Source organism: Tursiops truncatus, chromosome 2, assembly GCF_011762595.2.
Source record: "Tursiops truncatus isolate mTurTru1 chromosome 2, mTurTru1.mat.Y, whole genome shotgun sequence".
NCBI classification, from domain to species: domain Eukaryota; kingdom Metazoa; phylum Chordata; class Mammalia; order Artiodactyla; family Delphinidae; genus Tursiops; species Tursiops truncatus.
This window is the reverse complement of record NC_047035.1, coordinates 98,073,260-98,091,576: the sequence shown is the minus strand read 5'-3', so window position 1 is coordinate 98,091,576 and position 18,317 is coordinate 98,073,260. Positions and strand designations below refer to the sequence as shown.

The window sequence follows — 18,317 nt, the reverse complement described above, 5'->3', positions numbered from 1 at the left end:
AAGACACAGATGAAAGAAATTAAAGATGATACCAACAGATGGAGAGATATACCATGTTCTTGGATTGGAAGAATCAATATTGTGAAAATGACTCTACTACCCAAAGCAATCTACAGATTCAATGCAATCCCTGTCAAATTACCAATGGCATTTTTTACAGAACTAGAACAAAGTAATCTTTAAATTTGTATGGAGCCATAAAAGACCCCGAATAGCCAAAGCAGTCTTGAGGGAAAAAAATGGAGCTGGAGGAATCAGACTCCTTGACTTAAGGCTATACTACAAAGCTACAGTAATCAAGACAATATGATACTGGCACAAAAACAGAAACATAGATCAGTGTAACAATATAGAAAGTCCAGAGATAAACCCATGCATCTGTAGTCAACTAATGTATGACAAAGGAGGCAAGGATATACAATGGAGAAAAGACAGTCTCTTCAATAAGTGGTGCTGGGAAAACTGAACAGCTACATGTAAAAGAATGAAATTAGAACACTCCCTAACACCATAATGAAAAATAAACTCAAAATGGGTTTGAGACCTAAATGTAAGACCGGACACTATAAAACTCTTAGAGGAAAACATAAGAAGAACACTCTTAGACATAAATCACAGCAAGATCTTTTTTGATCCATCTCCTAGAGTAATGGAAATAAAAACAAAAATAAACAAATAGGACCTAATGAAACTTAAAAGCTTTTGCACAACAAAGGAACCCATAAACAAGACCAAAAGACAACCTGCAGAATGGGAGAAAATATTTGCAAACGAATCAACGGACAAAGGATTAATCTCCAAAATATATAAACAGCTCATGCAGCTCAATATTAAAGAAACAAACAACCCAATCCAAAAATGGGCAGAAGACCTAAATAGACATTTCTCCAAAGAAGACATATTGATGTACAAGAAGCACATGAAAAGCTGCTGAACATAACTAATTATTAGAGAAATGCAAATCAAAACTACAATGTGGTATCATCTCACACCAGTTAGAATGGGCATCATCAGAAAATCTACAAACAACAAATGCTGGAAAGGGTGTGGAGAAAAGGGAACCCTCTTGCACTGTTGGTGGGAATGTAAATTGATACAGCCACTAGGGAGAACAGTATGGAGGTTCCTTAAAAAACTAAAAATAGAATTACCATATGATCCAGCAATCCCACTACTGGGCATATACCCAGAGAAATCCATAATTCAAAAAGACACATGCACCCCCATGTTCATTGCAGCACTGTTTACAATAGCCAGGTCATGGAAGCAACCTAAATGCCCATCGACAGATGAATGGATAAAGAAGTTGTGGTCCATATATACAATATATTACTCAGCCATAAAAAGGAATGAAATTGGGTCATTTGTTGAGGCATGGATGGATCTAGAGACTGTCATACAGAGTGAAGTAAGTCAGAAAGAGAAAAATATTGTATATTAATGCATGTATGTTGAACCTAGAAAAATGGTTCAGATGAACCAGTTTGCAGGGCAGAAGTTGAGACACAGATGTAGAGACCAAGCTTATGGACACCAAGGGGGGAAAGCTATGGGGGCATGGCGATGGTGGTGTGATGAATTGGGCGATTAGAATTGACATGTATACACTGATGTGTATAAAATTGATGACTAATATGAACCTGCTGTATAAAAAAATAAAATTCAAAAATTAAAAGAAAATAAAGAACTATAATTAATGTCCTCAGAGAGATGAGAACATATTTTAATCCTTGAACAACAACAAGTGGCTGTAATAAAGAATTTTTCCTAACAACAGTTTGGAAATTGAAATGTAATTTAAAAAATTAAAAATTAAATCAAATAGTTGTAATATTGTTAATTTTTTTCCAGAAAATAGAATAAGATGACAAAGAGATTTTATTATTTTATTTTATTTTATTTATTTTTGGCTGTGTTGGGTCTTTGTTGCTGCCCGCCAGCTTTCTCTAGTTGCGGCAAGCAGGGGCTACTCTTCCTTGCGGTGCACAGGCTTCTCATTGCGGTGGCTTTTCTTGTTGCGGAGCATGGGCTCTAGGCACATGGGCTTCACTAGTTGCAGCACGTGGTCTCAGTAGTTGTGGCTCACAGGCTCTAGAGCACAGGCTCAGTAGTTGTGGTGCACGGGCTTAGTTGCTTCGTGGCATGTGGGATCTTCCTGGACCAGGGATCGAACCCGTGTGCCTTGCATTGGCAGGCGGATTCTTAACCACTGCGCCACCAGAGAAGCCCCAACAAAGAGATTTTAAAATAGAAAAGATAAAACAACTAGAGTATCCATTCAGGTTGTACAACATTCCCATAATAGGAGTATTAGGAAGAGGGAAGGGAGAAACAGAGGAAAAGTAATAATTTATTAAAAATTCTTTTTTTATTGAGATTTAATTGACATTATGTTTCATGTGTACAATATAATGATTTGATATGTGTGTATATTATGAAGTGATCATCACAGTAAATCTAGCAAATATGTCCAGCACCATACATAGTTACAATTTTTTTTCTTAAGATGAGAACTTTTAACATTTACTCTCTTAACAACTTTCAAATACGCTATACAGCATTATTAGCGATAGTCACCAGGCTGTACATTTCATTCACAGGGCTTATGTATTGTATGAGTAGAAGTCCATACCTTTTGACCATCATCACCCACGTCCCACCCCCCACCTCTGACAACCACCAATCTGTTCTCTGTATCTATGAGTCTGTTTTTTTGTTTTAGGTTCCACATGTAAGAAATAATTTTTAAAAACTTTTTTTTTTAGTGAGGGGTGGTGGGAGAGATAAATCAGGAGTTTGGGATTAACATATACACACTACTGTATGTAAAATAGATAAACAAGGACCTGCTGTATAGCACAGGGAACTATATTCAATGTCTTGTAGTAATCTATAATGGAAAAGAATCTGAGAAAGAAATGTATATATATATATATATTTGTTGTTGTTGTTCCTAATACTATTTTATTTTTCCTTGATCAACTATTGCAGCATTTTGCAAATTTTGTTTGTCTATTCAGAAAAGCAATTTTTGGTTTTGTTGATCTTTTATTGTTTCTTTGTTTTCTATTCCATTAATTCCTGTGTTTATTTTTATTTGGCTTCTTTTAGTTTCTTTGGGTTTTCTCTGTTCTTTATACAATTTGTCTGCATTAATTTTTGAATCTTTTAACACATGCATATGAAGTTATAATTTTTTCTCTTAAATGCTGCATTAGTACATTCACCAAGTCTTGAAATCTTGTGTTTTCATTGCCATTTAGTTGCAAATATTTTGCAACCCATCATGATTTTTTTTATCCTTGAATTATTAAGGAGATTTTAAAAAAAATTTCCAAATGTATAAAAGAGGAATGACAGTTGTTCTCATATTTTATATTATGTGGGTCATTGTGTTATATACAAATGTGTTTATAAATCATTTGTAGTTTGCTAGTGTGTATTTTTGTTTATTGTGAGTCCTTCTTTTCATATGGACTACTTAGGTTTATTATTATAAATAAAATATATCCTGGGACCTTCCTGGTGGCACAGTGGTTAAGAATCCACCTGCCAATTCAGGGAACCCAGGTTTGAGTCCTGGTCTGGGAAGAAGCCACATGCCGTGGAGCTACTAAGCTCACGCACCACAACTACTGAGCCTGCGTGCCACAATTACTGAAGCCCATGCACCTAGAGCCCATGCTCCTCAACAAGAGAAGCCACTGCAGTGAGAAGCCTGTGCACTGCAATGAAGAGCAGCCCCCGCTTTCCGCAACTAGAGAAAGCCTGCACACAGCAATGAAGACCCAATGCAGCCAAAAATAAATAAATTAACTAATTAAAAAATAAAATAAAATATATCCAAACATCTTAGAATTTCCTTTTGCCCTCTTACTTTGTGATGTATATTTACCAGACTTCCTTTTTTGTTCTTTTTTCTATTTTTCTGCCTTGGATTAAATAATTTTTCTTAATTACGTCCTTTCCTTTGTACTAATTTGAAAGGTATACATTCTATTTTTGTTCTCTGAATGATCAATATTAAATTTTTTATAACTGTTTTGATACATAGATATAATTACAATTCTATTTTTAATGTGCATACTAAACAAAATTTAATCTCTACCATTACTTGTAAATATTAGAAGGAAATTTAGTACATGAACTTCAGTCGTACCCATCCTCTATGTTACTGTCTAAAGATTTCATTCCACTTTTTTGGCGGGAGGGACTCAACTGATCTCACCTTATTTTTAAACCTCTATATTTAGTCGTTAGTGTGGCTTTACCACATATACTCATTACTATTTCTGTTGACCCATATTTACTGCTTTTTAATTATCTTTGCTTCTTGCATCTAAGTTCTTTCTGGATCCAATTACCTTTCCTTTAAGTAAATCCTTTAGTAGTTTTTAAATTTTTTTTAACATCTTTACTGGCGTATAATTGCTTTACAGTGGTGTGTTAGTTTCTGCTTTATAACAAAGTGAATCAGTTATACATATACATATATCCCCATATCTCCTCCCTCTTGCATCTCCCTCCCACCCTCCCTATCCCACCCCTCTAGGTGGTCACTGAGCTGAGCTGATCTCCCTGTGCTATGCGGCTGCTTCCCACTAGCTGTCTATTTTACATTTGGTAGTATAAGTCCATGCCACTCTCTCACTTCGTCCCAGCTTACCCGTCCCCCTCTCCGTGTCCTCAAGTCCATTCTCTACGTCTGTGTCTTTATACCTGTCTAGTAGTTCTTTAATAAAGATCTGAACGTTAAGTTCAGTTATTTTTATTTTGTTATTGTTATTCAGTGATGTTTTAGGTGGTTGTAGAATTCAAGATTGACAGTTATTTTCCATCAGTAACTTGAAGATATGTCTATTGTCTTCTGACTTTTAATATTGCTGCTGGGAAGTCTGCTCTTGATTTAATATTGATCCTTTATAAGGTAAATCCATCCTTTGTCTCTGGTTGCTTTAAAATTCTTCACTTTGGTATATGTTGATTTTATTACTCTAAGTGCAGTTTTATATTTATTCATCTCATAATATCAGAAGTTGGAGTATAATTTCACTCAAAGAACGTATATCTTACCTCAGTTCTGGGAAGTTATAAGCTATTGTTTTCAAATAGCAAATTGTTTTCAAATTGCCTTTATCTTCCTTGGCTGCGTTCTGTATAATATCCTCAGATCTGTCTTCTAGTTTGCAAATTTTCTTCAAATATGCCTAATGTGCTGTTAAACTTGTCCTAGAAGTTTTCAATTTCAGGGATAATAGTTTTCATTTTGCAAGTTCTGTTTGCTTCTTTCATACCTGTTTGTTCTTTTTTCATTACCTTAGTTTTTCATTATGTATTTTAGCCTATCTTAGCTCTTTAAGTAAGCATGTTTTAAATTATTATAGTCTCTTTCAGATTGTTCTGGTATTTCAGATTCTTAATAGGCCAGTCCTCCTGTTTGTTGTGTCTGCTGACTGTTCTCCGTACTCTAAGGAAGAAACATACATTGTATCCACATGTGATTTGTAGTTTTTGTTTGTGTGCTCATCTTCAGCACGGATTATTTTTATGTGTGCATATGAGGAAATTTCATGTGTACTGGTTTGCAGAAGTAGAATTACTCGGAAGGGATACCTGAAGTTTAGGTTTCTCACGAGAGACGTTTTTTCGTCTCTTATCCAGAGCCCCAGGAGGAGACATGCTTCACTTTCTTGGAGTTGTGGACAGAGATTTTATGTGTCCATTTCACTGAGAGTGTAGCTCTTCTCAGGCTGTAATTGCATTCTCAGCTTTCACCTCTGTACCTATATGAGCATTAAATTTCCAGTCTTTATCCTTTATATATAGTCTCTAATATATATATGTATAATATATAATATATTCATATATATAAAATTTCAGATACAGATATGGATATCTAGATAGATATATAGATATATACCTTCATAGGTATACCTATATAGATATCTATATCTATATCTGAAATCTTTCCAAATAGCTTTTTGTCAGCTTTTGAGATTACCCTGGCTATAAATTGCTGATAAGGCTTTTCTTTTGCATAGGTTTTGAACTGAACTATGTACTTGAAACTTTTGTTTATTTGTTATATTTTTATCAAGCATTTTATGTGTTCATAGCATTTTGTCTGCTTGTAAAATTGCTTGTTAAAGTTTGTAAAAACTTTAACCTATGCTGCTGAAAACAGAAAGCTAATTTCTTTTTATGTTTTTCTGTTTGTCTTATTTTACTGTAGGAGTTTGAAAGCTAGATATCCTATTTTTAATGTAACTCATGGTCACCATAATGATTTCCATAAGCATTTTCAAATGTTTATTTTTTGTAAAATAAACAAAAAACAAATGTTTTTTGTAAAAACATTTTTCAAATGTTTACTTTTGTTTAACAAAATTAATAGCAAAGTAATTTTTAAATTTCTCATTATGGAAGAATAGTGCTTATTCCCTCCATGTTGTGTATCCTAGTAATCATTAGTATAAAATGCGAACTTATATACTTCATTTTTACTTTTTATTCTGTTTTCCTTCTGTTGTAGTAACATTAAAAAATCTTACAACATTTTTTCGTGTGTTTTAGAAAACCCATCCTTTTTCATTTTTACCCTCAGGTTTCCCACTCCTGAGTTCTTAATTTTATTTGTCCATGTTCTGGAACATTTCTTTGAGTAATTCAGAAAACATGACTAGATGGTATATTTACTTAGTTCTTACATATCTAGGAATGTCTCTTGGCTTCACAAGTGAACAACAGTTTACCAGGCTATAAAATTCTTAGGACATTGTGTTAGGTAGGTTCAAGCCAACTGCTGAAATAAAGAGGTCCAAAGTTACAGATCAAATAAGATAGAAATTGAATTCTCTGTAATCTAAGACTTATTATGTAACAGCAATCAATCTAGGCCTGATAGATGGCTTTGTTCCACGGGGCCATCTAAGCTGGTGGGGCCACATATATCATCACATCATTTGGCTTCCATTTCTGTGTCCAAGGTGGATGCTGCAGTTGGCATTGTTTTTTAGCCAGTGGAAGGGGAAAGAGGACGTCCATTGCAAGTAGATTTACATGTAAGATAATGATCCATAAGTTTTATACAGCACTTATATTCATATTCTGTTGTCTCAGGTTTGGCACATAACTACACCACTCTTAAGGGAGGCTGAACTTTGTTGAAGTTACTTTCTTTGTTTGAGTCCTTATTCTTTCTTTCTTGCTCCCCTCCTCCCTCCCTTTGAAATGTTAATTCATGCCATTTTCAATTTTTCTTTAAAATGGAAGTTTTATTTTTTTTAATTTTCTTTTTTTCAGACATTTAAAAAAATATATAAATTTATTTATTTTTGACTGAGTTGGGTCTTTGTTGCTGTGTGCAGGCTTTCTCTAGTTGCGGCGAGTGGGGCTTACTCTTCGTTGTGGCTCACAGGCTCTAGGTGCATGGGCTTCAGTAGTTGTGGCACATGGGCTTAGTTGCTCTGCAGCATGTGGGATCTTCCCAGACCAGGGCTTGAACTCGTGTCTCCTGCATTGGCAGGCAGATTCTTAACCACTGCATCACTTCCAGTTCCCTAAATTGGAAGTTTTATATCTTAATTTTATGTATTCATTTTATATCAAGGATATTAACTCTCTGTCATGTTTCTGGAAAATCTTTTTTTAAACAATTTTGATATTTGCCTTTTAAATCTGTATATCATGTTTTTAGTACTTTTCCTTTTTAGTACCTTTCCTTCCCTTTATTCATATAGTTTATATTCTAACATATAGATTAATTTCTTCTCTTATATTGACTTAATAATTATTACATCTAACTACCTTTATACAAATGTATGGCCTTTCATTACAACTCTTTGCCTGTTCCCATTAGCTGTCTTTAATAGCTGAAAAACTTTTATATCATCACCAGGGAGCTTATAGAAGATACTGATATCAGAGCTTAAGGAAAATGATGGCTTTGCCTAGGTGCCCTCCTCTAGAGTTGATGTAGTTTAAGTTGCCTAGAGTGGCTTCCTCTATAGTGAATGTAAGTTAGACACTGTGTGGTTTAACAAAGAGAACCCCAGAAAAGTAGCTGAGGTCATTGAAAGAACAGATAATTAGCTGCCATAATTTCAATGAGGGATTTTACATGCCTTATTGTAGAAAATATGTTTGGATTATTTGTATAGGATTTTAGAAGTAGCTTTAATGTGTAATTACCTTAAAAGTCAGTTTGTTAACTAGGAAATGAGAGATAAATAACTTAGTTGCTAATATTGTTTTTGAAGGGAGAAATTCAGAAATTATATTTTTTGAGAAGTTAAAGGAAGACAGTATTCCTGCTCCTCGCTCTGTCGGCAATATTAAAATCAACTTTACCCCTCGAGTATTCCCAACTGCTCTCCGGGAATCACAGGTAGCAGCAGAAGAGGAGGTTGGTATACTTGCTGTTAGTTACAGTGACCACAATGAAAATATTTTTTATTCCATACATTGAAACTGTTACTGGGTCTGAATTTTTAAAGTATTCATTAGGCTAAAGATATTACTTCATGAAAAAATTTAATATTTCCTTTTGAGAAAAATATATTTTGCAGGATTTTTATTTCTTTTTTGGCTCCAGAATGCTGATGAGAAAACACTGGTTTAATATCCAGTGTTGTTGCTTATCCCAGGAGATAAAATGTTGCATGTGCATTTATTTTATCAAATACATCATTTTCCATAATAGATTTGTAAACTTTGGGTCAGTGTATGTCGCGGTAAGAAAAGATTTGTAAATTTATTATTTTATTACAATTAATTATTAATATCAAGTATTTCTAATGTGACATTTGGCATTAATATCTTTCATTCATTTATAAATTCCTGAGCTCTGGGATTTTGAATATTGTATATTTAGTTGTGTAAGCAGTAAGAACTGTTTTTTTTTTTTTTTTACTGTAAGGTGTGAACTGATACCTCAATTGAAAAGTTGTGGAAATAATTGAATCTCCTTGAGATATAATGACACTTAATAAATATTAATTTTTTTCTTATTATTAATAGCATATTTCTATATTTTATTATTTATAAAAGTATCTCTGTAACTATAAAATTATAATTTTAAAAATCATTTATATATTTTATAATGTAAAAAATATATATATATACATTATAAACAAGAAAAATAAAACAATATTCACATGAACTCCCAGAAATTTGGATGAAATTTGGACTAGAAATTTTTATACATTTGATCTTAATCAGCTAGTGAAGTTTAAAAAAAAGCTTAAAGATGTATAAAAACTAGAAGTTTAAAATCACCACCATCAATTATTTTATCAGTCTGCTCAGACTGCTGTAACAAAGTACATAGACTGGGTGGCTTAAAGAACAGGCAATTACTTCTCACAGTTCTGGAGGCTGGGAAGTCCAAGGTCAGGACGCTGGGGTGGGGTGGGGTGCCAGCATGCCTTCTGGTCTCTTCCTCTTCTTATAAGGACACTAATCTTACGATGGGAGTCTCATCCTCATAACCTCATCCAAGCTTAATTATCGCCCAAAGGCCCCATCTCCAAATACCATCACATTGGTGATTAGGGCTTCAACATATGAATTTTGGAGGACACAAACATTCAGTCCATAACAAATAGTATTTCCATCTTGTATAGGAAGATGGAAAATCTAAAAGTAACTTTTAATAAAACAAGACTTTTGTGTCCTTCATTAAACTTCATTCTCATTTCAGTGGCTACATAAACAAGCAGAGGCGCGAAGAGCAACGAATACTGACATTCCTGAACTTTGTGATTTAAAAGAAGAGGAAAAGAACCCAGAATGGTTGAAGGACAAAGGAAAGTAAGTTGTTTGAACTCTGCCCATGAGATTTATAATAAATTTATGTAGATATTAATACATATTTTCTAGTTATCTTGACATATGTGTGTGTGTGAGTTTGGGGGAGAAATAATGCAAATATGCCAATTCTGTAGGTAGTGCTTCCATATTTAAAAAGTCAGATCTTATAACAAATAAGGCTCTTTTTTTTTTTTTTGCGGTATGCGGGCCTCTCACTGTTGTGGCCTCTCCCGCTGCGGAGCACACGCTTCGGACACGCAGGCTCAACGGCCATGGCTCACGGGCCCAGCTGCTCCGCGGCATGTGGGATCTTCCCAGACCAGGACACGAACCCGTGTCCCCTGCATTGGCAGGCGGACTCTCAACCACTGCGCCACCAGGGAAGCCCCAAGGCTCTTATTTTTATTGCTTTTGTATTTATATGTCATGGAAATGAAAAATATCACGTCTTTTGGATTGCTTATTAAAATCCCTTTTTAAATCACTTAATGTTTAACATAAGTCCTTCATACTACTTCCCTTAAAATCATGGTTCTTTGGGGACTTCCCTGATGGCACAGTGGTTGGGAGTCCGCCTGCCAGTGCAGGGGACATGGGTTCAAGCCCTGGTCCAGGGGGATCCCACATGCCGCGGAGCAACTAAGCTCGTGCGCCACGGCTGCTGAGCCTGTGCTCTAGAGCCCATGAGCCACGGCTGCTGAAGCCCGTGTGCCACAACTGCTGAGGCCCCAGTGCCTGGAGCCCGTGCTTCACAACAAGAGAAGCCACAGCAATGAGGGGTCTGCACAACGCAACGAAGAATGGCCCCCACTCGCTGCAACTAGGGAGGGGCCTGTGTGCAGAAACAAAGACCCAACACAGCCAAAAATAAATAATAAATAAATTTATTAGAAAAAAAATCATGGTTCTTTAAAACTAGAGCTACTTTGGTTAGTCATATCCATCTTTAAAAGATTATCAAATTATCCTATAAATTTTCATTTTATATCCAGACAATCCTTTTATTTATTTGTATGTGACTCTATGTGTAAACTTTTAGACAGTTAACAACAATGAATTCTGCTATATTCTGTGGTAATTCGAGTTCATATTTTGAGGCAATTTTGTAGATATTATTTATCTCATTTTATACACTTTTGTATTATTTTCCTATTGCTGCCATAGCAAACTACCACAAACTTAGTGTCTTAAAACAATACAAATTTATTATCTTATAGTTCTGGAGGTCAGAAGTCTAAAATGGGTTTTTCTGGGCTAAAATCAAGATATCAGTTGCAATCCTTCTGGAGGCTGTAAGGGAGAATCTATTTTCTTGGGTTTTCCAGCTTTGAGACTGCCCACATTCCTTGGCTTATGGCCCCCAACCAGCAGTTGCGTCACTCTGAACTTTGCTTCCATAGTCACCTCTCCTTGTCTGACTCTGGCTCTCCTGCCTCCCTCTTGCTTTTATAAGTGCCGTTGTAATTACATTAGTCCCACTTGTATAATCCAGGATAATCTCCTACTGCAAGATCCTTAACTTAATCACATCTGGAAGGTTCTTTCTAACTAACCATTTTAGTTAATATATTCACAGGTTTTGGGGATTAGGATGTGGACATCTTTGGTGGGGAGATTTATCTGTCTAACCACAAAATCTGTGTTTTTCTTTTCTCATCTTCTCTCTGTTCATCCTTGGTCTTTTCTCGTATCTGATAACAACACCAGAGATTGATTTGTGGAGTTGAGCTGGAGTTAACAATTTTTCTGAAGTTCAGAAGCCTGGGGCTGACAGGTTTGTTCCTCTTACTCCCAACAAAAATCCCCTCTGCTTCTTCTCCATCTATTAAACCATTAAATAAATATCTGTTGATTACTTGCGGTTTGTCAGACTGTAGGCTAGGCTCTGAGCTACAGAGATCAGTAGAGAAGAGGGACATATACAAGTACTTATAACACTGTGTGGGAAGTACAATACATAGAAAATACAAATACTTATAACACTGTGTGGGAAGTACAATACATAGAAAGAACAAGGTAAATGAGAGTACAGAAGAGGGGCACCTAACCTTAAAGGAAGAAAGGTAGTTTCAGGAAGAGCTTCCTGAAGAATATAGCACCTGAGCTCCTCTTAATGATAAGTAGGAGTTTCAGGAGGAAGGACAGAAAGGCAATAGCAGAGGAGACAGTATGAGCAAAAGCTCAGAGACAAGAATACTGTGATATATAGGTCAGGAACTGGGTAGTTTATTGCTTGCTAAAACATAAATTTGGTGCTAGGAATAATGCCAAATGAACCTAGAAAAATAGGCAGTGGCCTTGTGTTATTCTTACATTTTATTCTGTAAGGTGGGGAAAAATGTGTTGCAGAAACTATGGCAGAGGTCTTGAACCATTATGACATTGTTATAGGGTGAAGAGGAGAGCAGTGTGAGAAATATTCAGGAGGTAAAATAGGGAGGACTTCTTGAGTGATTGTTGGGGGGTGAGAGAAGAGTAGTTGTGGGCGACTTTGGGTTTCTAGTTTCAATGATTGATTATATGATGCCACCAACTGAATTAGAGCGCTCTAGAAGAGGGCCATTTAGGAGGGAATGTAGGTAAGTTCAGTTCTGAATATGTTGAGTTTGAGCTGCCTCTTGGTCAGTCTGGCTGACAGTGTCCAGCAAGTTTGAAACTCAGGGGAGAGGCCAACAGTGTATTATGGATTTGGAGGTTATCAGCATTTACGTAGCAGTTGATTTACAAGAGTAGGTGAGATATCTGAAAAGAGCACGTAGACCAGAGGAGTAGTGGCCTAAGGATAAAACCCTGTGACCTACCAACATTTGAAGACCTGGTAAAATAAAGGAATACACAAAAATACTCCCAGAAGCCAATGGAATAGAAACTTTCAGAGTTTTTGTTTTGTTTTGTTCTTCTTTAAGAATAGAAAAGGTTTGAATAGATGTGTAGATGAGACAGAAGAGGTGGCTGAACTGTCCTCGAGAAGAGTGGAGAAAATTGGGTCAAGGCCAAAGGTAGATGGTTTATCCCGATTTTGTTTTTGTTTCTCCTCTTGTTAAAAGTTGCATTCATTTTTACACTTTATGATAAAGATATATCTTTTGAAAAAAATTTACATCGCACATCAATTCAAAGTCCCCCTTGGTTTTTTTGTTTTTTGTTTTTTTTTAACATCTTTATTATAAGTGCTTTACGTGTGTTAGTGTCTGGTTTATAACAAAGTGAATCAGTTATACATATACATATGTTCCCATATCTCTTCCCTCTGTCATCCCCCTCCCTCCCACCCTCCTATCCCACCCCTCTAGGTGGTAACAAAGCACCGAGCTAACCTCCCCGTGCTATGCGGCTGCTTCCCACTAGGTATCTATTTTATGTTTGGAAGTGTATATATGTCCATGCCTCTCTCTCACTTTGTCACAGCTTACCCTTCCTCCTCCCCATATCCTCAAGTCCATTCTCTAGTAGGTCTGTGTCTTTATTCCTGTCTTGCTACTAGGTTCTTCGTGACCTTTTTTTTTTTTTTCTTAGATTCCATATATATGTGTTAGCATACGGTATTTGTCTTTCTTTTTCTGACTTACTTCACTCTGTATGACAGACTCTGGGTTTATCCACCTCACTACACATAACTCAATTTCGTTTCTTTTTATGGCTGAGTAATATTCCATTGTATATATGTGCCACATCTTCTTTATCCATTCATCTGTTGAATGGACACTTAGGTTGCTTCCATGTCCTGGCTATTGTAAATAGAGCTGCAATGAACATTTTGGTACTTGACTCTTTTTGAATTATGGTTTTCTCAGGGTATATGCCCAGTAGTGGGAGTGCTGGGTCATATGGTAGTTCTATTTGTAGTTTTTTAAGGAACCTCCATACTGTTCTCCATAGTGGCTGTATCAATTTACATTCCCACCAACAGTGCAAGAGGGTTCCCTTTTCTCCACACCCTCTCCAGCATTTATTGTTTCTAGATTTTTTGATGATGGCCATTCTGACTGGTGTGAGATGATATCTCATTGTAGTTTTTTTTTTTTTTTTTTTTGCGGTACGCGGGCCTCTCATTGCTGTGGCCTCTCCCATTGCGGAGCACAGGCTCCAGACGTGCAGGCTCAGCGGCCATGGCTCACGGGCCCAGCCGCTCCACAGCATGTGGGATCTTCCTGGACCGGGGCACGAACCCCGGAAGGATTGGGGTGGGAGTTGGAGTCAGTTATGGCAGAACAGGAATAAGAAAGTGCAAAGGAATAGAGGGGGATGAGAGTAGGAAAGACCAGCAAATACGAACTTTCATGTGAGGACAAAGAAGAAGCATGCTTTTAGATCAGCCCAAAGATAGCAGGTTGATGGAGATGGTTAGAAAGTCCTTTGGCATAAGATGTTTTTGGTGCTGGGACTGGCTAAACATCTTAGTGTTTGGTCTGGTCTTATTTTTGATATACTAATGCTGTGATTTCGATTTAAGTGTGGAAAGAGCAGATAAGATCATTGAGCTGAGGTTGGCATTTGACAAGTACAGCAAAAGACGTGTGTGTGTGTGTGTGTGTGTGTGTGTGTGTGACTGCTGGCAAAAGCAATGAATTGCCAGCAACCTCGTGCAAAAGTGTACTTGGTTGCAGTCAGGTGTGACTGGTAGATTGTAATCACTTCAGTCTGTTGTTTTTTGTACCTTTTTGCCTCACTGCCTCCAATTAGGTAGAATAGGAAAGAGAAGCAAAATAGGAGAAGAAAAGAGTTAAAAATGAGGAGAGATGGAAGAAAACTTAGTAACTAGTGACACCCAGGGAAACAAAGTACAGTTAATCATAGTGCCAAGTACAAACAGATAAAAGGAAAGGTACTAATTATTAGAGAGAAATGTATCCTCTCTGGCAATGTAATGCAGTACAAAAGACAGAAACAGACATAATAGAACCCATTCAGAAGCAGTGTTGAATTTAAGCCAAAAGATAAAATACTTTCATCTCCAGAGGCTTTGTTTCATGCTAGCCTTCTATATTTACACAGGCAAAAACAATCCAACTGTCCTTTATTGTTTTTAAACCCGTGGGTAGAAGTGGACAAGACTTCCAAAAGAGCAGTAGTTTGAGAAAATTGTTTATGGGATTGTATCTACTCAAAAGAGACTCTTAGAAAAAGCCATAGAATGTTTTCATTTTTTTAACCTAGCATTCTATTGCCAAGTCTTAGTTTTAAATGCCAAATCTGCCTTTCAGGAAAATTTATAAGCTTAGGTAATTTTATTTGCTCATGAGAACATTTTACCGTTGGCAATTAATATTGTACCAGATAGCTTTTTACTGAGAACGTCTCACATAAAACAGAGTTTCTGTGCTCTAATTTATATATTCGCATGGTGTGTTGTTATTTAACAGCCTTACATGACTCAGAATCTGTAAATAATAGCTACCCTTCCAGTCACTTATAATCATATAAGGTTAGATGAATTGTTGTTCTGTCCCACTGATGTTACTTTGTGCTTGAGTTTTAGCATGCGTTTTTTTGGATACTCTCTTAACCCCAGTCTGAAAGTTCCTTCTTCCCCCACATTAGGACCACTTGAATGCCATCTGCATACCTCACTCTCTACAGCAAATTGTAATGTTAGATAGGAGGAAATTAAGGATATATAATTCTACAATCTAGCACCCAGCATCATATTACTGTTGTTACGTAAAATTACCTACATTAGTTCTAGTGTCTGAATTTTCTTTTTTTTTTCTTGGCCTAAGTGTCAGATTTTATAGCCTGCCCAATACTCCGTCCTTTTAAGACTGAGGCTCTGCTTTGCTTTTACTTATTCTCTTTCCACCCAAGTTAATTCTCTTCTGAACCCCAGCTTTGTGTGTGGAAGCCTGCTATTTGATGACCGACTAACCTCGTACCAACTTGTGCCAGTCTGAATTTCTGTTTGCTTGCTGTTTGTGAATTTTCTGTAGCTGGATTCTATCTGCCTGTCTGGATGTCCTTTTACTTCACGTTGGACTTTTTGTTACTGATTGTTAACCACCTGTTACCATCTTCTCCCAACACAGCATACAGTTCTACTTGCCAGATTGAATTTCTTTCTAGCACTTTGGTTTGGATCCATGCCCTGGCAAGGACTGTGAAGAGTTAGCTTACCACAGTTTCATAGGTGCTGACAGAAGTCAGGAGACTCATGAGTCAAAGAGAAAGGACTTTACTATTCAAGTCACATCAAACAGCATGACCTTCATGTTGGTTCCCTCTGCCCCTAAAGTCCCATGGGGCCAATGCAGAGGGGAACCCAGGTGGATGCTGTACACACAGTAGGTTTGGTACCATAGCTGAGAAGACCAAGCTTAAGGAACACGGTTTTTTATAGAGGATTATTAGCAAACCTGTCCAACTTTTACCTCACAAGGTGATGATATCTTTATTATACTGAGCAGTGAACAAATCTATTCTTTGCCCCAGAGAGAGACACTATCTCTATCTTCCAAGGCTGTGCACTATACAAACATCTTTGAAAAGATAGTCCCAAACAGAAGCTGTCAGTGCATCTGACATATGACACGCAGGGTAAAAGACCCATGGAGAATTGTCTCCCAGTATCCTCTTGTACTTGCCTACTTTCAGAACAGATCTGCCAAATCTGCCTTGCTCTGCTGCATTTTTTACAACTTTATTTGTTTATGGAGATAAGACAGTTTTCTTATGCTGCTACCTTTTGCCTGACTTAAAGAAGTTTAGAAGCCATATTCTAAGATGACTTCTTTGACATAATTATAATTTTGTTTGTTGATTGTATGTATTTTACAGCCCATAATATTCTGTTGCAGTATAGTCCCTATAATGGCCTAACTTGTCACTTTATTTTGTATGCAGTATCCTTTTCCTCCTTCCATCCTGAGTGCTAAATTGTACTGGTTGATGTTCCTTCACTAAGGTGCACTAATACTCAGTTTTAGAAGCTCTTGAGATACCAAGAATGTTTTCTACCCACATAAGATGCTGAAAGAAACCAGGACCTTAAAAGTCTTTTGAGGGGTAGGTGGCTGTTAGAGTCCTTATTACCCACAAAACAGAGCTGTTGTGTCTTGTATTGGAATATGTGTTACTCTCTGCCTCCATTGCTGTTTCTAAGCCCCACTGCTTTTTTTTTTTAAATAAGCAAACACTGTTATAGTTTAACTGGCAGATTTTTTCTTACTATATATAAAATGACGGTGTGACATATAATCTGTAACATCTCAGTATAAAAAGAACAGTACTACCAACGTACAAATTCTACATCTTGCTTCCTTTAGTCATTTTTTTTTAAATTAATTTTTATTGGAGTATAGTTGCTTTACAATGTTGTGTTAGTTTCTACTGTACAGCTAAGTGAATCAGCCATACATATACATATATCCCCTCTTTTTTGGATTTCCTTCCCATTTAGGTCACCACAGTGCATTAAGTAGAGTTCCCTGTGCTATACAGTATGTTCTCATTTGTTATCTATTTTATACCTAGTATCAATGTAAGCCCCACTGCTTTTGACTTCTCTTAACTCTTTTCTGCCCCTTTCTTTACTTCCCTCCACATTGCTTCTTTCTTATCACTCCTGCTTCTTGTAGCTTCTCCTGTGCTGAACTGTTGCTCAAAATGTTTGGCCCTTTTGGCCATTGCCAATCAGAATGTTTCCTTCTTTACAAAGTCAAACCAATCAATCGTCATAAAAATGACAGGAGTGTTTGCAATTCTCCACGTCTCTTTTGTTCTTTCTGTACAGTCAGTACCATAAGGACTCAATATGTTTTGAATGAGTACTTTTGCATAATTCTTTTCATTGGCATTGCTTTATTTGGAGCCATCAGGCGAGACTTACTGGTTATTAGCTTCTCTGTTTAAATTTGGTGTTCAAAGGCTACTGCCCTTAAGACAGGTTTAATTTTTTTTCCCTTTCCTTTTGAAATTCAGCTGTTTCTGAGTTCAGAACCATTCTGAAAGCCATAAAGCAAATTATGCTTTATTGGATGTTTGTACTGGTATTGAAGTTTAAAGAATATAATGTTCATTTGGATTTATATTTTAATATATATGTAAACATTAAAAATGTTTAATACTTCATATTTCTTGCTATTATGGCTCCTACAGTGGCTCTTATTTTTTTAAATTTTTATTGGCGTATAGTTGATTTATAATGTTGTGTTAGTTTCAGGTGTACAGCAAAGTGAATCTGTTATACATATATATATATATGCACTCTTTTTTAGATTCTTTTCCCATATAGATCATTACAGCGTGTTGAGTAGAGTTCCCTGTGTTATACAGTAGGACCTTATTAGTTATCTGTTTTATATATAGTAGTGTGTATATGTCAATCCCAATCTCCCAGTTTATCCCTCTCCCCACTTTTCCCTCCTACATGCTACACTGGTTTGTTTCCTACATGCTACACTGGTTCTTTTAATACTGCTCATTGTAAGCTGTTCTTCCCTTAGAATCTGGGAGAATTTTTCTGTTAAAACTGTTACATTATAAAACTGTAAACTTATATTAAAGATGAAAAA

The 18,317-nt window shown here is 36.3% G+C and overlaps 1 protein-coding gene across 4 annotated transcripts in view; it reads left to right on the top strand.

Annotated features, from left to right (window-relative positions):
• Positions 1-18,317, top strand: part of DNAAF4 (dynein axonemal assembly factor 4) — a 77,806-nt gene that overhangs the window by 50,167 nt on the left and 9,322 nt on the right. For all 4 annotated transcript variants that reach the window (XM_073801034.1, XM_019946757.3, XM_073801035.1 and 1 more), the window contains exons 5-6: positions 8,259-8,404; positions 9,701-9,810. In XM_073801034.1, the coding sequence (XP_073657135.1) occupies positions 8,259-8,404; positions 9,701-9,810 (256 nt within the window). The remainder of the gene's footprint in view (positions 1-8,258; positions 8,405-9,700; positions 9,811-18,317) is intronic.